The sequence below is a fragment of the Carya illinoinensis genome, chromosome 3, assembly GCF_018687715.1.
Source record: "Carya illinoinensis cultivar Pawnee chromosome 3, C.illinoinensisPawnee_v1, whole genome shotgun sequence".
Lineage (NCBI taxonomy): Eukaryota > Viridiplantae > Streptophyta > Magnoliopsida > Fagales > Juglandaceae > Carya > Carya illinoinensis.
This window is the reverse complement of record NC_056754.1, coordinates 54,802,330-54,826,043: the sequence shown is the minus strand read 5'-3', so window position 1 is coordinate 54,826,043 and position 23,714 is coordinate 54,802,330. Positions and strand designations below refer to the sequence as shown.

Below are 23,714 nucleotides of genomic sequence, written 5' to 3'. Positions count from 1 at the left end.
GTATTTATTTATTTTTTTAAATTATTAAACAAAACTTACACACTCATAACTGTAATTATCATTTCTCATATATATATATATATATATATTTTTGATAAGTAATATATATATATATATATATATATATATATTATTACATGCAAGCAAAACAATGCCATCTACCTACCCAAGTTTGGTAACAAAGAAAATTTGTCCAAGATTTGGCATGATTGGACTGAGTCTACTTAGCATGAAAGGTAATTGAACTCAATCTCAAAATAGCAACAAGGAAAAAAATAAATCAGAATTCGTATCAAAAGAAATGGTTTTACTTTGATTGATGCTTTTCCTTCCGACAACCTTGGTCTGCCCGAGGTTATTATCATATTTGGATAAGACTCAAACAGTAATCTTACCCCACTTGATAGTTGATACATATGGAACACAATATATGAACCACTCCAAGTAAATCTGATGAAATAAATGCTCTCTCAGTAAATGGTGGACTTCTTGTCATAATCAAAATTTGGACTTCAAAATCAAACTCAACCCTTTCCAAAGAGTAGAAAGGAAAATTAAGAATGAGAAGGATGGCTATCAACAGGACTAGGTTGGTATCTTCTCCATGTTATTGGGTACAGAAAGAAATCGTCACAATCTGACTACTTGTTGTCCACGTTATATGCCGGCATATAGGACTCTAGAATCATTTGTGAAGGGCTTGGTGATTTGATCTCAACAATCAAATATGTATACTTCCACTGCTTGTCTGCTTGGTCCTTGAACATCTCACAGTATACTTTCCCCGCTCCATGAGGTCCGCGTATATAAAAATTAACCTGCATTAAATTGGTCAGGCATAAGTTTAGATATACATTGCACACAACAGCTACAGTTGCTAATCCACAATTCATATCTAGAATAATAACAAAATCCGAATAGAGAAAAATATACCAAAATGATTCAAAATGTAGAATTTCATGGATATTTTACTTATGTATAATGCTTGATGGAAATATTGTAAAATAACTGATCTCAATAAAATTGGAATGCGTATGCTTTAGTGGAAGTTGCTTATGGATAACAAACGAAAGTATCATGCTAGTGTGGAATTACCTCTACATGCTCCACACCATCTTCATCAATCCATATCTTGTTCGGAATGCGTTGGCGAGCAGCACGATTTCTACTTTCTTGACCATAGCCAGTAATTGGGGATCCAATCCTCACCCTAACCTGATATAAAGAAAATTTGATTTGTGCCAACCACAACACAAAACACTAGTAACTCCCACTCATCCATGGACAGAAAAATGAGTGAAGTGTGAAACTAATGGTATCATTGTCCTAATGGAACATTTCCAGCAATCACTTTCTCTTCAATTCCACACAACACAGAAAGTGGAATTTACATTTCTTGTGAACCACATAAACTCATGGCTTAGTACTTTTATATTTTTTTGGGTTGAGACTTCCAAGTCACTAACCTGGCTGTCATCCTGAATCCTTTTCAAAGCCTTGTTAAAGACCTTGTACCTAAAATAGACAATGTTTTCAAATAAGAGTGAAGATGAGGAAGAATGAAGACTTCAAATATAAAAACTCTAACTAACCAAATAACCTAATTTTGACTAAAAAGTTTAAGTCCTTACTCTTTGGGTTGAAAGATAAGCTCTTTGAAAACAGCATATCCAGCTGCTGCTGCAACTCCAAGCCCTGCAAGAATGATAGCAGTGTAGGAAGCCCCCTCTACAAATGTCACTGGCTTCTGTGGGATATTATATGTGGGAGCATCAAAGGGATCCTCCACAGTTGATATCTCTTTTTTAGACTGTCAGGGGAAGAAGAGATCCAATCAAGATGGTATATTGCAAGGACATGGCTAAATTACAACCATCCAACATATAAAGCAGTAGGCTGCTTCACTAGGTCAGGCCCATTCAGAATACCCAGACTTTTTCACTTCATATTTGCCAAACCAGACTTTCTGAATTCCTTGAAAGGCAATAGGATGAATTGGTTCTATGTTCATCGTATGATAACAAGATGGTTCATGATATCCTCTACCTATCAAAACCCAATTCTTATTTTGGGTGCCATTAGGGAGTATTAGTAAATTTTTTTTTTTGATAGGTAAAAGAAATTTTATTGATCCAAGTAAATAGGCAAAGCCCGAGTACATAACATTAGGGAGTATTAGTAAATGATTGAAATAAGTAAAATTCCGTTTCTTTTACAGTTGTTCAAAAATTCACTAATGAATTGGATAAAGCAAATACATTGTAGTGATGTACGACTGTACATACAAATGAAAAGCTATTTGCAAGTAGTTCACCTAGTCCATCATCAGAATGCAGATAGAATAAGTTGAAGCTCAAACATTTTATAAGTTCAAACTCAAACCTCTGATCCAGTTTGTCCTGATTGCTTATTTGATCCTGTTTGTCTTGGTCGCTCTGAAGCTTTTGATGAAAAGGATCTAGTGAAAAAAGGAGTCATGGTGTTTGTCCCATAGGTTTCTTTGAATTGAAACGGATAGCGAGAAATACAATCACTTAGAGCAGGGATTCCTGAAATACATAAACATCAAACATAGTGCACTGAAGCAAGATAATTTGTTTTTGTAATGACGAAGATATGAACTTTATGGGCTCCATGAAAAATGTAGTGTCCCTAATCTCTTGCAACCTCAAAGGTCAAGGTTGGTCCAACATTTAGGTATGGGTCAGTTTTCTGGTCCACACCAACATTCATCAATTGTCTAACAGTCGCTGAGCAGATTTTGGACATAAAAAAAGGTCCTCCCAGAACGTAATTTTGATGCGGCTGACAACCCCTCTTTTGCAATTAGTTATAGCACAAGGCCAGAAAAAAGGTGGTCCAATTTTGTAAGGAAGAAAAAACTGATCTATGCTAAATGAATCATCTCAGAGAGGATGACAGTTACTACTCCCTGACGCCAAAAGAAAACTAAAGCAAATTGACAGGGGAAACATTCCATCAGTGTACTTATCAAAAAAAAAAAACATTCCATCAGTGTAAAAATGCTACTGCTTGATAGACCAATGCGCATGGAGAACAGATTGCAGTCAGAATACCACAGAACTCGATGTACAGAAACATTTGCTCTCTGTTTTGGAGTCATTACATATCCCTACAATGAAGGTTAAAGCTAAGACGCCAATAATGGTTTGCTGGTTGTTTGGGATTGCGGTGAAAAATATAGCTTATAACTTTAGAACTTATAGCTTATAACTTAAATAATAAGTTCTACTATTAAAAAGTTATGTACTATTTGGTAACCATATGTTTAAAGCACTTTCAAACATGTTACATTTGTTTGGAAACAAATTAAAAAAGTACTTTCTGAGGTAGAAATGACGATTATTTGAATTTTTAAAGATTATGATCATATCATTGAAAGTTTGAAAGCTGTAATTATCTTAAAATTGTATGGATATTTTCGTCTATTGACAGGCTTTTTAAAATTCAAATTACGTTCCGCATTATCTGGAAAAGCACGTTTGAGAAAAAAATCAAAACGATGTTTTTTCTCAAACGTACTTTTTAGCTTATTTAAGATTAAAAGTGCTTTAATATGTAATACCCAAACGACTTAATTCTTTTATTAAAGAGCTTTTAAGAATATTTAAACACTTTTTAAGACTCATACCACAATCCCAAACAGGCCCAAAGTTTTGAACTTAGATGGTGCCTCAACGGGCAACCCTGGGCCTGCAGGGTGTGGAGGAGTTATCAGAGACTATCCTGGCCAATTTATTCACAGTTTTCATGCTCTTTGGGATATGACAATAATATTCTTGCAGAAATATTCTAGAAAGTCGGTTTTGTTTTATGTTATTAATTAGGTCTTCATGATCTAGTTGTAGAAACAGATTCTTTGCTGGTGGTGAATTGGTTTAACCAAAAAAAGACCCCTCCATGGCAGCACTTTGAATTGTGGTATGACATTCTATCATTGAGTAGTTTCATGAATTTTCAAATAATTCATTCTTTCCGAAAGAGGAATGGAGTTGCCGATGGGTTCGCCAAATTAGGTGCCAATGGTTTGGATGCTTCTTTTTCATCAGCCACTCAGCTACCTAAACACCTCTATGGCATTTTTTTGACTGATAAGTCTGGATTACCTAGTTTTAGGCATTGTAATTAGATGGTTATGCCATTATAGTTAGGCATGTGTGGTTAGCATTTAGGTTTTTTGAAGCTTGGATTTGGGAATTCTTTTTTTGTGACCCCCAAGCTTTGTTCATAACATGGTATTCCTACAAAATAAGTGAGGTAATCAATAAAATTGGGGGTGCAATCCCTCTTCTTAAAAAAAAGAGGAAGCAAGAATTAAACAAACAACAAAAACCAACAAATTTTATCTAGCAAGATCATGTTAGTAATTTAATGACATGCTTAAAAAAAACAAATAATATTGAACCATGTAATGGCCACTAACCATTAGCTCGAAGTATGTCCTGCAGAATAAAAATGAATAAAAGCATTCAGCCTGCAATCATGTGCTAAGAAAAATTGTAAGGAACTAATTACCTCACCTTAATCGTGTGGTTTGTGTGAAGAGTATGCTGTCTTGCACAACCTGACTTCAATAGAACGAGCGACTGCATCGTCACATAAGAACCAGGTAACAAGTAAACATATATAATGATTAAAGAAAGGGATGCCAGAAAACTTGAAGAATATATTAATTTTGTAACTTTTTTTTGATCAAGTATATTAATTTTGTCAACTTTATATTAATTTCGTCAACTATGTGCATTAGGCAAGAACTCAAGCAAAAAGACCCTAAAAGGAACTGTCTTCCAGCTACTGCCATCATACTACCACATAAACAATTTCGATTGTTAACTTATTTGTATAGCTTTGTCCAGGGGGCTTGTCTGGAAAAAGTTTCCATCCCAAAAATTCTCATCTCATTTCCTTCCCAAACATCACTCAAATACAAATATTTTCAAACTAATCATTACAACTTTCTTAAACTTTCAAACAAAAAATAAAAAATAATTTAACTTTTTCAAATACCCAAACAAAAATAATATTCTAACAATATTTTAACTTTATAATATTTTTTATTCAAAATTCTCTCTCCTTTCCCTAAACTCCATAAAACATTAACTCAAGCTATCTCACTACTATTCACAAAATTCTTATCTAATCTCACTCCCCAAGCTTGACCTAAATGCCCAAGTAGGTAGTATGTTTACATTAATGTTACAGAAGAAGGAAGAGAGACCAAGGAGAGATCTTACTATTCAGGGACCAGATTTTTGGTTACTTCTTCTAATCCTTTCTTTCCTCTCCCTATCTCACCGGACCCTTTTTGTTATTTCATCGTAACAAAATTCTGCCAATGCTATAAATATAAGGTCCTTAATGGTTCAACATAAAGTGAAAAAAATGGGTATTTTGACTATTTAGTCACGACAATAATAATTTCATATTTTTTTTTTTTATTGTCACCAAGCCACCTAGTATCTACAAACAAAGTCCTAATTAATAAGTTAATAGCTGAAGCCTTTCACATGAGAATGTGAGGGAGGGGAGGGGGAAGAAAGAGGGGAAGTTTTTTTTTTTTTTTGTGGTGGGTGGGAGACAGAGAGAGAGAGAGAGAGCATTCATAAAACACTTACGATATAACTGGTTGTTAAAACATCAAGATACCACAATGAATGGGGAGCATTATGGAGAGCCGTCATAGAATCGAAGCATGGTGAACCATGGGAAGGATGTTGTTCGAATGAGGTAAGTAGGCCATATGGAGTAGGACTATGGAAACACATAAGAAGAAGAGGATGGGACATATATTCAAGAAATATCCATTTTGAAGTGGATGATGGGTCCAAAATCAAATTTTGGTATGATGTATGGTGTGGCGATAGGACACTCAAGGAAGCTTATCTAGAATTCTATGGCATAGCAAGAATGAAAGAAGCCTCAATTGTGGACCTCTCAATCCTATCTCATGGTACTCCCCAATGGAATGTTACATTCTTCAGAGACGTGCAAGATTGGGAAGTTGACACTTTCTCAAAGTTCTATGATCTAGTGTACTCTGTATCATGAGAGGAGCCGAAGACGATCTTTTAGCGCCCTTCTAGGGAAGGGAAGTTCACAATCCCCTCCTACTATCAAGCCATGATCACACATAATACAAATTCATTCTCATGGAAAAGTATTTGGAAGACAAAAGCACCCCCAAAAAGCAACTTTTTTTGTATGAACGACTTCATTAGAAAAGATGCTCCCAAGAGACAACCTACAGAAACGCCACATTATAGTTATGGAATGGTGTTGCATATGCAGAAAGAGTGGAGAGTCCGTAGATCACCTATTACTTCATTGTGAGATTGCTACGACCTTGTTGAATGACTTCTTTACCCGAATGGGATTAGCTTGGGTGATGCCGAAAAGGGTAATCGACCTCCTAGCTTCTTGACAAGGAATCTGGGGAAACCCTCAGATTGCAAGTGTGGAAAATTATCCCAATTTGTCTATGGTGGTGTATTTGGAGGGAGAGGAATGCAAGAAGATTTGAAGATTGAGAGCGGTCAATAGTGAGCTTAGAATTTTATTTTTCAATACTTTACTCCACTGGTCGATTGTAATTGATTTTAATGGCATGTATTTTCATGACTTCCTAAAATCGTTAAAGTAGCATGCATAGGCGACGCTCTTGTACATCTTGTATACTTGGGCCTTCGTCTACTTTATGCTCAATAAAATTTTGTTTATCGATAAGAAATAAAAATAAAAAAGTTCATTTGAGCATACAAGAGTCATGGAACACAGCCACAAAGAAATAAGTGTGCACTTAATAGATGTAAAATACAAGTTTTTTCAACGCAACATATAATCATTAGCCAATTAGCTTATATAGTTAGAGCATGGTGCAATTCGACAAATATAGTAGGTCCAAATCCTGCACAATTATTATTTTTTTTTTTAGAAATTATCTACATTATAAGAAACACTATAAATGAACAGGAAAGCAATCATCAAATAATATATGGAAACAAAATTCTTGGTCCAATACTGGTCATTGAGTTCAATGAAGCCAACCATGATATTGCTGATCCATCACATACATATTCACCAGCATATGAAATTTAAAGTCAGCCTTGCACAATGAGACCATTCAGAACATCAATTCCATATATACAAGGAAAGAGTCCGCTCCAATATTTTTTTTGATAAGGAAATTTTATTAATCACATAATTAGGCATAGCCCAGGTATACAAGAAGTATACAAGAGATTAAATTAATTACAAGCTAAGAGCTGTGTAACTCAGCATAAAAGTCATTAAGGCTAGTCCCATTCAATACAATGGTTGAAGCCCAAAGTAACAATGTATGAGATAGAGACTGTTTGCACCAATATGAAAATCTGCCAAGTACATAACAATAAGCACCTAGCGGCTAGCAATATTTTTTTTTTTTTATTGGCAGCAGGTGTCCAGGAACAACGTCTCAACTAATCTTGGTAGTGCACAGGCCCTCGACAGAGAGTTTTCCACAAGAGCACCTCGGATAATTCAAAAAGAAAATCCGCCAGTCCAATGGCCTAGAGATTGTTTGCACCCAAGAAGATTTGAACCTTCTTGGATCTGAGGGAAGCATATCCCCAAGTCCAACGTCTTTACCACTTAAGCCAACCCCTAGGGGTTAAGCGATATAAAAATGCCAAAACCAATCAATTTGCATAACGGTAAAACTTCAGAAAACAAAATTTCTTACCTGATTGGCCTTGTCGCCCAGCCGGTGAGCCTCATCAGTCTGCAAAGGCCGCATAGCATGCGAAACTGAACGACTCTGAGCGTAATTCCAAAACCTCATTTCTGACAGAAGCCTCACCCCATCTAACTGCTTGTTCCTCCATAACCCTGACATGTACTTACATGCTCCTAACATCACCATACGCAGAAAAGTCGCAGAATTTCAACCAAAAAAAGAAAAAGAAAAAGGAAAAGACGAAATCTACTGCTAACAATAATGGAGACAGTCCCCCTTTTTTTTTATGGAAAAAGGAGACAGTCCGTTCAGTTACTGAGAAATGCGGGGAAAATAATAAGACTACTTACATAAAACTTCGAATATCAAAATTTTATTCATAGTTTGGTAAATAAAGTACCGAACGGGGACTACGATAATGACTTATTAATACAGTTTAGAAACCGCAACAAAATAAAACCAAGGATTCAGTATCTTGTTATCTATATTTTCTCCGCGTCCAAACAGAATAAGATGCTTACCCATGATCAAATAGGCTGAAACTGAAAGTCTGAAAGGGTCTCCGGTGGCAGACACTCGGGGGATCTCTCCGGCTCAATGGTACGGTTCAATACCCTAACTTAACTAGCGTCTTAAGAGGGGGAATCTGGGCCGTTCATTAAACCCCCTAAAACCTCTGTATTAAGAGGCTTAAACGGTTCAGGTTGGTTTGATGAGTGATCTGGGCTTAGGTTTTTCTATATTCGGGCCGTAATGTTTGGGTTTTCAATTGGGGTCCTATCAAGTCTACTATACAAAAGGCCCAAAAACAAGTTGAAATAATGCATTAGTGCTATCTTTTATGTTCATCGGCATGAATGCTCTTATTCACGAAACAGATAAGTAGAAATTTCTCTTCAATTGTTTGACAAATCACACCTTACAAAACTTAAGTTTGGTACAATTAATGGTAAAATAAAATCATTTGTGCAAGTCCCTTTAAAGAAAGTGAGACCCACTTTTCAATCCTTTTCATAATACCAGGAAAATGCATAAAAAAAAAAACAGTGGATCAATCCACCCCTACAGATGCACAGTTACATGCAACCACATATGTTGTTTTCTAATTTAAACTCGCACATCGCCACTTATTTATATATTATTTTTCCTGTACAAGGGACTATGGCATAATTCATGTGTAGATCAAGATAAACAACTGGGATGGAGAAGCCCATCTTGCATGCTTAATCCCAAGCTTCTCATTCGCTTTGCTCAAGATGTGACTACCACTTGGGAACTCTGATGTAAGAAAGATGCCAGGCGTGGATCCGAGCGGTGTGGAAGACCAGTTCGAGCTCCCAAAGCTCTACAGTTTGCTGCTGCCTGCCATCAGCACAATTTGTTTTTAGCAATTGCCATTCCAAACCAATAACAGATTTAGATTTCAATTAATTAACCCCTTGGAAATAAGTCTACTTACCACCCGAGATGCAAATGGCAACATTGTTTCTGGTGGCATGTTGGCGCATAAGGCTACAAGAAAATTGAAGAATTATGAAACTCATCAATGCTTCCGTCAATTAAAAAAAATATACAGAGAGACAGCTGCCATGAAGCTTTGCAAGTAGTGGATACAATGGCAAGCAATTTTGAAAGGTGATTGACTTTTATGCCATGCGGGGATAAACAATCTTAGTTAATGAGATGCTCTGACAAGGTTGCTATAAAACAAGAGGCATATAGTTGTTAAGAGAGGACGATGGAAAACATAGATTTTGCTGAGGCATCAACTTTAATTATATCCATTCAGAAATCAGGACCAGTTATTTGAATTGGGTGACGCAAGGCCTGGATTGGCAGAAAAACAAAATCGATGTGAACGTTAAAAAATCTGGGAGACAGACAACTTGTCTCATTGAAGAAGAATGGACATTTGTATGTACAACTGATTCAACATTTATAAACATAATAATCAACTGAGTCCTGCTCCTAGCCTCACATGACCATGAACTAAATCAAACTGACGTCACCTTCTATGAGCAGCATGTGGTAGTGTAGTTTATTCTCAAACACGAGGTCATAAATTGGTTAAGAAAAAAAAGAAACAATAGCAACTTTAACATTGCAAATTGAATTGTTGGCCACTTGGCATTGAATGTAAAATGATTTAACCTACACAAACAAATGATCCGTGAAGCATTATTGAAAAGAAATGACAGGCACAAACACAAGCATATGCATACAGAGACTGAGCCCTCAGAAAAATAGATATTGGGTGAAAGTTTCACACACCATAAACAACAGCTCCAATAAATGCATCCCCAGCACCAGTTGTATCTATAAGTTCTGATGGCGGAATCTTCTCGGCCGTTCCCAGAAATAACCTCCCACATACTGTACCTATCCCATTCGCTCTCAATCTTGTCACTGACTGGGCAATTGAAAGAAAAAAGAAGAGTAAATCTTTATCAACTCTTAAATTTAATCTGGCTGGGATTCTACCCGATTAATAAACAACTATATGTCAATAATGTCAGAATTTCCAAAAAAGCTAAATAAGAACTTCACGTATTTAACTATGCCATGCTCAGTTCCTTAAAACACGTGCTTGTTTATTTAGGTTTTAATTTAGAGTCAATTCTTTGGTTAAGTTAAATATCTAAAGATGCAATTAGGCCAAATTAGACCATAATGATTTTAGGGGCTATTGACTGTTACAATGGTAAAAGTCTCATGCTTTCAAGCACCAGTGTGGGATAACTGTTTCCTACTGGACCCTTTGCCAGAAAACGGTTCAATGAAAAAAATTAAGATTTCCCTTTGGCTGGGTGGACCACAAGCAAGGGCTGGTGAATTCCCTGGGTCCATATTACCTGGCATAGGCATTTTTAAGTCAAGCCAAACTTATCTCAAAACTGACAGAAATTAGGTGAACTTCATGCCACTCAACTTGTCTTTTCTCCCACAATAGATTACAGCTAAACCATAGAAAGTAGAAAATAACCAGCCCTGTAAATTAAAGGTCATGAAGTTCATCGGGAAGAATATTACCGATGATATGCATGTTGGGATAGCTGTGGTTTTGTCTTTTTGCTGCTTTAATGATTCTAATAAGATGTCTACACTAATTTCTTCTGTCTCGGGACCCTCTGCCAGAAAACGGGGGTACAATAAAAACATGTATATATTTAAAGCGAATCAAACAAAGAAAGTTTTGCAATTCCAAGACAGCAACTGAAACTACAGTTTGCATATCATTTTCATCATCAACACTGAGAAATAGATGATTGTGTACTTGCCATCAACACTTCTCTCAAGCATTATGCATCCATCTTCACCCAAGGTCACAATCACAAATTTGATATTTGGCAATCTCAATAGAATGGAAACAAGAGCACTTGGAACAGATGGTGCCTCTGTCCATGCCTGTCACACCCAAGAAGTCAATGTTTGCCCTTAAAAATCACCAAGGATACTACTCATCAAAAAAAAAAAAAAAATCACCAAGGATAGTAGAGCAGAGATCTTAGATATATTGTGCTTTTAAAAGTAACCAGTACAACCTTACGGGCCCAATGATCTTACAAACTCAAAAACTGAAACGTGGAGCAAAAATATTTTTCCATATTTGAATGCAATCAAATATAATCAGCATAACAATCGCATCAACACGAAACCTTGCACAAAACATTTGCAGAGTCACAGATAGATGATATAAAATATACAGATAGTACAAGAAGTTCTGGAAAGATGAATAAAGTGCAATTTAAAAAATTAAAAAAAAAATTAAAAAAAGAAAAGAAAAGAAAAGAAAAACAGATTCATTACTAGTGATTTCTATATAGAATATAAGTATATGGCCATAAATATGTATTGGATCTCTCTTTTCCTTAAATGGATACCTCAAAAGTGAGCGGATACTCTAACTCAAGAAAATAGTTAATGATCCATAGATGCAATGTTAGTACAAATCAACATCTGTGCAAACCTAATAATTTGCTGATGAGTAGCCTCAACAATCATAGCCTACAAACCATACAAATTTATGAAGAATAGTCAACTTGCCTGTGGAAATTTTGCTGAGCATATGGCATAATCAGCTAATTTCAGGAGATCATCCAACCCTTCTCTTACCCTTTCTGCATCAATTAAAATGGGTATCCTCTTGCGAACTGCCTATGGGAAAAACCCAATTAGCAATTATTTCCCAATAGTTAATATTAATTTTTCTTATTTTTGTCCAAGATGGAAGCAAGAAAAAGAAAAATAAAGGAGAGTGTGTGTGAAATTACAGAGAAGTTTACTAATCTCAATAACACCTAAGTGATAAATTGAACATGCAAAGAGAAGTAAACAGCATAACTTGATGCTAAGCCTACAAGAGAGAAAGAGAAACAACAACAAAAGCTGGAACTGCTTTCAGGTTTGAGTATTAAATATATACTCTATAGAGCCATGTGGAATCACGTTTCACACCAATTCCCCTAAACTAGCTAGCTTTATAATTTTCTAACCATATATAACTCCTTTTAGCAGGTATCTTGATTTTAACCACTTCGCATGATGAGTTTGCAATCTTCCTTAAAGGGGAGAATGATCAATAACAAAAATTTTATATTATTTACTATGAACAAAGTGAATAAACCAACTTCTGAACTTAGCGTTTTAAAAATGAAAATCTATGTAGCCACAAGCTAAAACATAAGGAAAACACTTTAGACACAAAGGGATCTCATAAAGGGATCCCACACATTGAGGTGGTACATTGGAAGTGTGACACGGATTCTTCTATTTTTTTCCATCTTCTTTTCTCTCCCCCCAATTTTTTTTCTCTCTCCCTCCCCCCGTGCCCTATCTCCAATGCCGGCACCGTTGCCCCGCCGTGCACCATGCTCAGGGGCATTGCTCTGGGAACAGAAAATGCTGACGGTCCACATGGTAGCCGCCGGCACCCTTGCTGCTCCTCGGTGCGACTGGGCACTGCTACGCCAAACGGTCGAGGATAGGACCATCTCTGCCATGGCTAGGCGGTTCTGCTGTTGCACGCTCCACAGCCCGTCCTGGCCAGATCTGCCGCCTCTCTCTCTCTCTCTCTCTCTCTCTCTCTCTCTCTCTCTCTCTCTCTCTCTCTCTCTCTCTTGCTTAGTTGCTCAGATCGGCGATAATGTTGCCGCACCACCGCGATCCGTTGTAGCAAGCTCCCCGTCCTTGATCCACAGCACCGACATGCCCTGCTCTGCCGCATGGTCTCTGTTGGTGGCCGGTGGAGGGAAGGAGAGGAGGGGAGAGCACGGAGAGGGGGAGAAAGAGGGAGATGGAAAAAAAAAGGGGGGGGGGGGGCACGTGGTACACTATTAGTTTGCTACATCAATGTGTGTGATACCTTTGTGGGATCCATTTGTATCTCAAGCAGCTCTCAAAACATAATAAACCAGCACCATATGTGTAAGAAGAATGGAGAAGTGGATCACTTGTTCTCCAATTGTGAAGTGGCTACTACCTTATGGCAAGTTGCTTTTAACCTTTTCGGATTGGACTGGGTGACGACTTGATGGGTTGTGGATCTTCTCAAGTGTCGGAAAGGGTCAGTTTGGTGGCCAACATAGAAAAATTTTTGGTAAAATGACCCAATTTGCATAACGTGGTGCATTTGGAGGGAGGGGAACGATCAAAGCCTCAAGGATTTTGAGAAGACAATGTAGAAGTTTTAGGATTACATCTTCTATCCCTTTATCATAGGATGGCAGCATATTATTTCCTTGTTTCACTTTGTAACTTATCATGAGGACAAGCTTTCATAATTCTATCTACGTCAAACAAATGAAGACTAGGAGTGAAGTACCAGAGGTCATCAGATCTTATGGTAGGATATCTGGAATGAATGTTACCTCTTGTGCAACAATTGAAGCAGTTTCATGCACTCTTCCATCAAAATAGACAATGCTCGCACCATCTAATGCAGACAATAAACTTGCTCGGGAAAGGTCATCTGGTATCATTGGAGGATATCCTGGGGTGTGGATAGAAGTACGAGTTTTCCTGAAAACTTAACTTACAATTAATCAACTGGCAATAAAAACTCCAAAACGACCTCGGTATTGTTCACTAGTTTTATGTATACAAGAAAAAATTTCTAAAATCATGACATATGGTTTCAGCAGCCAAGAAAAAAAAAAAAAAAAAAACAAAAGGAATCTATGAATGTACAAACACATCAAGGACCCTGGAAGGTCAAAGATTTTTGTTCCCAAATGGGGATGCTTGAAGACACCAAAAGGCAAGAAACAGAGAGGGGTTCAAGTGAACATATCTAAAATCTAGTACATCCATAACATTTATGAATAAAACTTGTCCAGATGGCATTTTCAAAACCTTTATTTCAGAACTATAGGTAAACTTTGTTTGGAATATTGGCAAAAATCAATAGAGTTTTACAATAACAGATAAACCCCCAAAGATCATGTTGTAAACAAGAAAGCTGCTTCAGGTCAATCCCTCAGCCTTGTAAAATAGTTAATAGAATTCTTTTATCCATAATTTTATAGTTTCCAAGAACATGCCATTTTTAATCTTGAAGCAAGCAAATTTTCATTTTGTTAACAGAGGTCCCTCAGAGAGAAGGGGGGGGGGGGGGGGTGGAGAGAGAGAGGGAGAGAGAGAGAGAGAGAGAGGCAAACGCCCTCACATTTGGTTGTCAACAATGATATAGGAAAACGGTGAATTACCCCCCTCAGAAACCTGCAGACAAGGCACAATGAGTCAAAAGCGGATTAAGCAACTATGCAAGATCACATAGCAGTTCAGTGTTACTTGTCATTGCCAAATTGCAAAAGAACGGCATTAAAATCCCAGTCATAATACTGAAAACTGATGGATGTTAACTATAATTGTGATACCCAGAGACAAAAACAATGGTATTCATATTACAACACTTCAAGAAATATAAAAGCAAGCCTCTTGTAATAAAGTAATCAACACAATGGATCAATTAATTTGAATATCTAAAGTCACTAAAAGGAAAATCTATTGAGTACGATCACCAATTGAGTATACATTGTTGACAACCACAAAAAAAGAACACCAATAGATTTAGTCATATTTTGTCAAGAATACCAATAGATATATCATCTGAAGCTAACCGCGAAAGGAGAAGTATCCACACCATCAGCTTCTAGCTCGCCCAATATACCCTTGCCTTGAGCATCATCTGCAACCTAGTGATTTTAAACTACAAGCATGTAAAAAAATTAAAATATATATAATAAAAAGAATATTTAGTCAGAAAAACCTGAAACCTTGGCAGATGGACAACTCGAAAAGGTGGTACTAATGCTGAAACAAAAGAAATTAAAAGGGATAAGAATGAAACCTTTGAAATTAACCTCGGTTTCAAGCCCAAACGAGCTACACAGGTTAATGCATTCCCGGCATTTCCACCCCCTTGAACCTAACAAACCAATCATCCAAACATAGTTACAACAACTTCAATACTGCCTTACCAGCTATCTTTTGCTATGTTAACATTATTAATCATACAGCAGCAAAAAATAAGTGGGTATATGTACCTGGGTGGACAACCAATGCAGTGAAACAAAATTGTTTTTGGTATTCAGGATTCTCAGGACTGAAACTAATCATTTAACATTGAGCTCAAATGAGCTATGAGGTCTATAACTCATATAATTAATTTGACTCAAACTAGTGTTTTAAGCATTTGAAAGGCAAGTATTTCACAATATCTCGGCATCGTTGATTTGGTCTTAACAAACATATAAATTCTCTTATAATATTGTCCACAAAAATATAGTCCGAGAAAATACAATAAGTGGGTGTTATAGCAGTCCATATGTGTGTACAAATATATGCATAGATAAGAATATTAATATAAAGGAGAAATTATACTTTAACTCCTCAAACTATCATTCCTTTGCAATATGACTTTCAAACTGCACTCATTTTGTAATATGACCTATAAACTATTATAGTTGTTTTTTTTTTTTTTCAATAAGTAAATGATTGTATAAATGATGATAAAATATCATAGTTGTTGGCTCCTAATTCAAAAACATTAGTTGCAATATATATCCTTCATTAAGACCCGACCGCAAAGATTATACCACAACACCTATTTTTCTCCGCCAGTCATATCTTAATGAGATGCAAATTGCAACTTATTTTGCAAACTAAGGTTAAATGACAACTTTAGTAAACCCCTAGGGGTTGGCTTAAGTGGTAAGAATCTTGATCTTGGCGGTATATTCCCTACAAGTCAAAGGTTCGAACCCTGAGGTGCAAAGAATTTCTAGGAGCCATCAAACTGGAGGAATTTTCACTTGAAGTCTTGAACTCCTAGCTGAGGGCCTCTGCTCCACCGGGATTAGTTGGGACTTAGTTCTGAACACTCGGTGCCAATTAAAAAAATGGCAAATGTAGTAGTTAGAGTTTACATGCTTTTGAAAGTGGTGGTCGTTTGGGAATTAATTGTAATATTCCCTAAAGATAGACATTGATAGAATGATCTGTATTTAAACAATTCAGAATCGGTTGCCGCGCATAATAACGGCTTTATTTATGCAGTTAATAGTTGATAAGCATTGACCCCATCAACTTCCATCTCAGATTTTTAATTTCTCAAAGAAAAACGAAAAGAAAGAACCTTCAAGCTTGTGGTTCTGATCTTATCGTCGGGCTTAGGATACGCAGCCACTGCCGCCAAGTAATCCACCGTAACCGTTCCACATCCCACCTGCTCGCATAAACCTCCACTTTAAATTAGATATATAATTAGACAAACATTATATCTATGAGAGAGAGGAACGCACAACGATGCGGTTTTCGGGTGGAGGGAGCGAATCGGATGACATTTTGACCTGGAAGTTTCTGCAGTAAGACACGCACATGGATGTGACACAAATACGTATGCATGTCTCGAAAATGAAGACGATAATTGATAGAAGAGGCGCAACCGTACATTACAAGAGTGAAAGAGACTAGGGAGACCTGGTGGGGTGGGTTACGGTTGAGAAGGCAGGGAAAGAGATTGTCTGGGGAGACATTGAAGAGCGAGGAAGAGTACAAGGAGATGGTGGGTAAGAGCTCAGCGCGTTCACGAACCTCGTGGCGTTGGCAATCGTGGATATGGAGAGCATCTTTACTCGCGGAGTTCAGAGACTCGTGAGAGAGAGAGAGAGAGCGAGAGCGAACTGTCACCACCTAGAAATTCTAGAGAATTTCCTACCCTTCTAGAAGCCTCCTAGTCCTTTGTATTCTTGTGGAATTGTGTGGAGTGTTCTAGAAGGGGTGTTATAGACAATTTAGAGTAGTGTTCTAGAAAGGGCATTGTAGACAATTCTAGAGTAGCAATCTAGAAACTTCTTTACCCTTGGATTGATGACAAGTGTCACAATCCCAACCATTCTTTGTACCAAGAGTTCCCTATAAATAGAGGGGCTCTCATTTGTATAAATCACCAAGCAATAAGAGAAACAAGTTCTCTAGAGCATCTCTCTCTATCTTCTCTCTCTAGTTTGTTCTCTATTGTCTTGAGTCCTTTAGAAGACTTACTTAGGAGTTTTGTGGGAGAGAAAGCCTCCTAAGGCCGCACGGGTCGAGTGAAGAAATTCTAAGTCCGTAACAGTTGGTATCAGAGCCAACCAAGTTAGGATGGCGGATCCAAGTGAGATCACCATGGAGGTCCAGGAGACAAGAAAGAGCAAGAGGTCGAAGGACTCAAGCTCATCTATGGAGTCTCGTCTCGATGGGATCGAGAGGGCCATGGCCAAGATATTGGCCAAGATCGAGGAATGGGATCAGTCTCACAGGGAGGTGAGCACCCTCGACAACACGGTGACCAGGATGGAGGTGGCAGTAGCGGATGTCAGGGACCGGCTTGACATCGTGGAGCAAGGTATGGAGGAGCTAGGATTGGAAGGACAATCCGAGTCGCTCAAGGAGTCCATTCTAAGCACCATCCAACCTACCATCGAAGCACAACGTGTTGAGAACGTTGCTTTCCAAGACCGGGTCTTGGGGGAGCTAACGAAACTCCAGGGGCAAATGGAGGAATACCGCGTCGGTCTAGAGGAGACCAAGGCGGATTGGGCTATATGCAAGCGTGCAGTGGCCAATGGGGGCGTCGTCGGAGCTGGGATGATGGCGACACCAAGGGTGGATACCCCCAAACCAAAAGAGTTCGATGGCAAGCGGGATGCCAAAGAACTTGACAACTATATGTGGCACATGGAGCGCTACTTTGAAGCTTTGAACATGCAAGACGAGCGTGTCAAGGTACGTACTGCTTCCCTCTATCTTACTAATCTTGCTGGTACTTGGTGGCGTCGGAAGCATAGTGAGATAGAGAAGGGTACCTGCTCCATTGATTCTTGGGAAGAGTTCAAGCGTGAACTCAAGAGGCAATTCTATCCCGAGAATGTGGCTATTCATGCGCGGAAGAGAATGAAGGAGTTGAAGCACACTTCTTCTATCCGCAACTATGTTGAAGAATTTTCTGCCCTCATGCTTCAAATTACAAACATGAGTGAAGAAGATCTCCTCTTCAACTTCATCGACGGTCTCAAATCTTGGGTGGCTCAAGAACTCAAGCGTCGTGGAGTCAACGACATCTCCACCGCCCTGACCGTGGCAGAGACCTTAGAAGAATTTGAGTACCATAAGAGTGACAACTCTTCAAAGCCCAAGTCTTCGAAGGATAATCACACTAAGGGTGGGGGAGCAAAGGGGTTCAAGCCTCCACAGTATAAAGACCGAGGTGACAAGCCTTCAACATCAAAGGAGGGCAAGAAGGACTACTCAAAGGACAAGAAGCCAAAGGATGCTTGCTTCCTTTGTAACGGCCCACATTGGGCTAGAGATTGTCCTAAGCGGAAGGCCCTCAACGCTATGTTGGAGGAGAAGGAAGTTCAAGAGAAGTCGCACCTGGGGTGTCTACAACTTCTCAACTCTCTGAAGGCAAGCACGAAGCCAACCACCAAGGATGGATCCTTGATGTTTGTAGAGGTGCTAGTCAATGGGAAGAAGAGTCACGCCATGGTCGACTCAGGAGCTTCTCATAACTTCATTAAGAAGGAAGAGGCCACACGGCTAGGGATTCCTCTTAAGAAGGGTCAAGGGTGGCTGAAGACTGTGAATTCTGAAGCCAAACCCCTCGATGGCGTAGCTCACGGGGTGGAGCTACAACTTGGCACTTGGAGAGGCACGGTGGACTTCTCGGTCGCTCCTATGGATGATTTTGACATCGTGTTGGGGATGGAATTCTTGAGACAGTTCAATGTAGTGTCTCTTCCCCACTATAACTCGGTGTGCATCTTGGAAGGGGGTCCATGCATGATACCCACCGTGTCCAAGCCAAACACCACCCAACTTCTATCCGCCATGCAATTCAAGAAGGGATGGAAGAAGGGCGAGGTGTCATACTTGGCTTCTATGGAGGAAGGTGAAGTGAAGATTTCCTCCCCTCCACCCAAAGAAATCCAAAGGGTCCTCAGTGACTATGAGGATGTCATGCCGCCAGAGTTGCCCAAGCAACTACCACCTAGGAGAGAGGTGGATCATCAGATCGAGATGGAACCCGGCGCCAAACCACCCGCCAAAGCCCCTTATCGCATGTCACCTCCAGAACTTGAAGAACTAAGGAGGCAACTAAAGGAGCTACTTGATGCCGGATTCATCCAACCCTCCAAGGCACCATACGGGGCACCTGTGTTGTTCCAAAGGAAACATGATGGGTCGTTGCGGCTGTGCATCGACTACCGAGCTCTAAACAAGGTAACCATAAAAAACAAGTACCCTATTCCTTTGATTGCTGATTTATTTGATCAACTAGGCCATGCAAAGTACTTCTCCAAGCTTGATCTAAGATCGGGATATTATCAAGTAAGAATTACGGAAGGAGATGAAGCCAAAACAACTTGTGTAACTCGCTATGGGGCATACGAGTTCTTAGTGATGCCCTTCGGCCTCACAAATGCTCCAGCTACCTTCTGCACGCTCATGAACAAGATCTTTCATCCCTATCTTGATCAGTTCGTGGTAGTCTATCTAGATGATATTGTCATCTATAGTTCTACCCTTGAAGAACATGTGGAGCATCTAAGGGTTGTTTTCCGTGTCTTACGGGAAAATCAACTCTGTGTCAAGAATGAGAAGTGCTCATTTGCACTAAACGAAGTCCACTTCCTTGGCCACAAAATCAAAGGGGGAAAACTCAGCATGGAAGAGGGGAAGATTGAGGCAATCAAGAAGTGGGATCCTCCCACTAAGGTTACCGAGCTCCGATCCTTCCTTGGGCTTGTCAATTATTACAGAAGATTTATAAAGGGATACTCTACAAGAGCATCCCCCCTCACTGACTTGCTCAAGAAGAACCGGGCATGGGAGTGGTCATCAAGGTGTCAGGAAGCCTTTGACGATCTGAAGACTGCCATCACGGAGGAACCGGTCATGGCCCTACCAGATTGTACCAAGCCTTTTGAGGTACAATCCGATGCATCAGACTTTGCCATAGGGGGAGTTCTCATGCAAGACGGACATCCTATTGCATATGAGAGTCGCAAACTCAATGAGACTGAGAGGCGATACACCGTGCAGGAGAAGGAGATGACGGCCATCATCCATTGCCTCAGAGTTTGGCGGCACTATCTGCTTGGCTCCCGTTTTGTGGTCAAGACAGATAACATTGCCACTAGTTACTTCCAGAGTCAGAAGAAACTAAGCCCAAAGCAAGCTAGGTGGCAAGACTTCTTGGCAGAATTTGACTTTGTCTTGGAGTACAAACCCGGCAAGGCCAACCTCGTTGCAGATGCATTAAGTAGAAAGGGCGAGCTTTCTGCGATCACTCTAGCTCAAGGGGAGCTACTTGACATGATCCGTGAAGGCATGGAGCATGATCCCTTAGCCAAGAACTTGGTGAACATGGCTAAGGAAGGGAAAACCAAGAGGTTCTGGGTAGAGGACGGTCTTCTCTACACCATCAGGCGGCGAATCTATTTTCCAAAGTGGGGAAACCTACGGAGGAACCTTATCAAGGAATGCCATGATTCCTTGTGGGCTGGACACCCGGGCCAACGACGTACTCGAGCTTTGCTGGAAGTTTCATACTATTGGCCTCAACTAAGAGATGAGGTGGAACTCTTTGTGAAGACCTGTCTTGTGTGTCAACAAGATAAGGTGGAGAATCGGAGTCCTGCAGGACTGCTAGAACCACTACCCATTCCTTCACATCCATGGGAGAGTGTGAGCATGGATTTCATAGTGGCTCTACCTAAATCCGAGGGTTGCGGTACCCTCATTGTGGTGGTAGATCGATTCTCCAAGTATGCCACCTTCATCGCAGCTCCTAAAGATTGCTCAGCTGAAGAAACTGCAAAATTATTCTTCAAGCATGTGGTTAAGTATTGGGGCTTACCACGGAGCATTATTAGTGATCGAGACCCTCGTTTCACAGGAAAGTTCTGGTCAGGACTATTCAAGCTTATGGGGTCTGCCCTACATTTCTCTACCAGCTTTCACCCTCAGACAGATGGTCAAACCGAGAGGGTGAATGCCTTGTTGGAGTTGTACTTAAGGCACTTTGTGAGTGCAAACCAATCCGATTGGGCCAAGTTATTGGATGTCGCTCAATTCTCCTACAATTTACAAAGGAGCGAGTCCACAAACAAGAGCCCATTTGAGATTGTAATGGGACAGCAGCCACTTACTCCCCAGTCATTGGAGACAAGCTACGCGGGGAATTGTCCGACAGCCTTCAAGGTTGCTAAGTCTTGGAACGAGCAATTGGATGTGACCTGTTCCTACTTAGACAAAGCAACCAAGAAGATGAAGAAGTGGGCTGATCAGAAGAGGAGGCACGCAGAATATCGTATAGGCGACTTGGTGTTAGTAAAGATCTTGTCGAGCCAACACAAGTTCACAAGAAAGCTACACAAGGGGCTTGTACGGCGTTATGAGGGACCATTCCCAATCATCAAGAAAGTGGGGAAGGTCTCCTACAAGCTGGACTTACCCTCCAAGTTCAAACTTCATCCAGTTTTCCATGTCAGCTGCTTGAAGCCTTACCATGGTGATGAAGAAGAGCCAACCCGAGGAGAGTCCAAGCGTGCACCATTGGGCATAACTACCACTTTCGACAAAGAAGTAGAAGAAATCTTGGCGGACCGTGTCATCAGGCGAAAGAGTCATATGCCACGCCAAGAATACTTGATCAAGTGGAAGGGATTGCCCGAAAGTGAGACAACTTGGGAACCAAAGGAGTCGTTGTGGCAATTTGAAGATCACATCCGACGGTTCCATGAAGACACCGCGTCGAGGACGTCGCGAAGTTTGGTGGGGGAGAATGTCACCACCTAGAAATTCTAGAGAATTTCCTACCCTTCTAGAAGCCTCCTAGTCCTTTGTATTCTTGTGGAATTGTGTGGAGTGTTCTAGAAGGGGTGTTATAGACAATTTAGAGTAGTGTTCTAGAAAGGGCATTGTAGACAATTCTAGAGTAGCAATCTAGAAACTTCTTTACCCTTGGATTGATGACAAGTGTCACAATCCCAACCATTCTTTGTACCAAGAGTTCCCTATAAATAGAGTGGCTCTCATTTGTATAAATCACCAAGCAATAAGAGAAACAAGTTCTCTAGAGCATCTCTCTCTATCTTCTCTCTCTAGTTTGTTCTCTATTGTCTTGAGTCCTTTAGAAGGCTTACTTAGGAGCTTTGTGGGAGAGAAAGCCTCCTAAGGCCGCACGGGTCGAGTGAAGAAATTCTAAGTCCGTGACAGAACGCAAGCGTGGCTGTCATGGGATCTCATGGTGGCTAAAAGCGTAATCTCGTCATTGTGTTTGGAAGGAGGAGTCCGATTTTTCGCAACTCCAAAGACCAAACAGGCCCTTAAGCTAGAGTATCTGACTACCACTAGAAACCAGATTGGGTAAGACGAGGATGCCAGCCATTTATCAAGTTTTAATTAATTGGAAGGTACTTACAATTAGGCCAACACAACATCTATCTTATATCATTTTATTATTATCTAATTATTATAATTTTTTTAAATTTTTAATTATTAAAATATAATAAATAATTCAATCTTTTTAAAATTTAAAATTAAAATAATATTTCATTCAATTTTTAATTTTTATTTCATTTCATCTTATCTGTATAATCGAATGAAAATTTAATTAAAAACATTTAGATGAATAAGAAAGAATAAATCCAATTAGTATTAAATTATGGTTAAATTAGAGAAAACTAATGTTTGGAAAAAAGAAATCAGAAGCAATTTTTCTCGTCTCCAAAGATGGAAACTTCAGAAATCCTATACACCTAAACTACACCAATCAACCTATAACTGAAGAAAGCTCTGATCCTCTGAAATTGTACAGTTCACGAGTCTAGAAAGAAATCTCAAACCCATAACTCATCATTCCAAAGACGCCTTGAAAGCAATCTTCCATGCTCACTCCTACTTCCTGTGAGTTCTATAACGCGGCGCCTTACTCCGGACAATTCTCAAGGGACTAATCTGGTTGATCTGTTCCAGGCCTAATTGTTAGAGATGTCTCATCCCCAACCAAATTCAAAGTCGAAAACGGTCCGTCTTCCATCCCTTCAAGTTATCTGAAGGCTTGCCCATAAGTAGATCAAGGGGTGAATCGACTGATCCCACTAGCATTCCCCCAACTACAATCTGAAGGCAAAATCGCCTTCAAAGTCGGACTCTCGAGCAGAAGATTCCTTTTGACTACATACATCTTCACAAGTCTCATCATATGTGTCATTGTATATTGTCATTGTATATTAGTTTTAGAGCTTGGACAACTTCACCCGTAAGACTTTAAAAGAGGTTTGTGAGTCACCTCAGGGTGAAGACACACGGAAGTAATGGCAGCTGCCACTTTAGCCATAACTTCTGGCCAAAGAAGGATCAACCAACCGTTCCAAACCATCTCTAGTGGTCAGTACGACCGTGCCCAAGTTACCCAATTCTCATGTCCATA

General features: G+C 39.5%; 2 protein-coding genes across 5 annotated transcripts; both read right to left on the bottom strand.

Annotated features, from left to right (window-relative positions):
* Window positions 1-290: 290 nt before the first annotated feature.
* On the bottom strand, window positions 291-8,418 carry LOC122305417 (probable mitochondrial import inner membrane translocase subunit TIM21). 2 transcript variants are annotated; one of them, XM_043117956.1, is made up of 9 exons: window positions 8,257-8,418; window positions 7,742-7,908; window positions 4,542-4,607; window positions 4,445-4,463; window positions 2,383-2,549; window positions 1,632-1,810; window positions 1,467-1,515; window positions 1,096-1,215; window positions 291-818 (listed from the first exon to the last, which is right to left on the bottom strand). In XM_043117956.1, exons 1-9 carry the CDS (start codon window positions 8,258-8,260, stop codon window positions 642-644), a joined length of 948 nt encoding a protein of 315 aa, XP_042973890.1. In that variant the 5' UTR covers window positions 8,261-8,418; the 3' UTR covers window positions 291-641. The 2 variants fall into 2 exon arrangements, with proteins under 2 accessions (XP_042973890.1, XP_042973891.1); XM_043117957.1 differs by having other exon boundaries at window positions 7,742-7,887.
* Window positions 8,419-8,614: 196 nt separating this feature from the next.
* LOC122305416 (ketohexokinase-like) lies at window positions 8,615-22,652 on the bottom strand. 3 transcript variants are annotated; one of them, XM_043117953.1, is made up of 14 exons: window positions 22,501-22,651; window positions 16,686-16,917; window positions 16,537-16,594; window positions 16,371-16,460; window positions 15,084-15,161; window positions 14,854-14,928; window positions 14,400-14,452; window positions 13,603-13,753; window positions 11,780-11,890; window positions 11,014-11,140; window positions 10,766-10,863; window positions 10,007-10,145; window positions 9,195-9,247; window positions 8,615-9,097 (listed from the first exon to the last, which is right to left on the bottom strand). In XM_043117953.1, the coding sequence occupies exons 1-14, from the start codon at window positions 22,526-22,528 to the stop codon at window positions 8,987-8,989; spliced, it is 1,404 nt and encodes a 467-aa protein (XP_042973887.1). In that variant the 5' UTR covers window positions 22,529-22,651; the 3' UTR covers window positions 8,615-8,986. The 3 variants fall into 3 exon arrangements, with proteins under 3 accessions (XP_042973887.1, XP_042973888.1, XP_042973889.1); XM_043117954.1 differs by having other exon boundaries at window positions 16,715-16,917; XM_043117955.1 differs by lacking the exon at window positions 10,766-10,863 and having other exon boundaries at window positions 22,501-22,652.
* Window positions 22,653-23,714: the final 1,062 nt, after the last annotated feature.

Excerpts from the sequence above, each read along its gene's own strand:
- LOC122305417 (XM_043117956.1), bottom strand. Across the intron at positions 4,608-7,741 it reads TGGGCGACAAGGCCAATCAG|TCGCTCGTTCTATTGAAGTC; the intron begins GTAAGAAATTTT and ends GTGACGATGCAG. Across the intron at positions 819-1,095 it reads ATGGTGTGGAGCATGTAGAG|GTTAATTTTTATATACGCGG; the intron begins GTAATTCCACAC and ends AATTTAATGCAG.
- LOC122305416 (XM_043117953.1), bottom strand. The coding sequence starts at position 22,528 with ATGAGATCCCATGACAGCCACGCTTGCG. Across the intron at positions 16,918-22,500 it reads CCATGACAGCCACGCTTGCG|TTCGCTCTCGCTCTCTCTCT; the intron begins TTCTGTCACGGA and ends AGGTGGTGACAG. Across the intron at positions 13,754-14,399 it reads ATCATTGTTGACAACCAAAT|GAAAACTCGTACTTCTATCC; the intron begins GTGAGGGCGTTT and ends TTAAGTTTTCAG.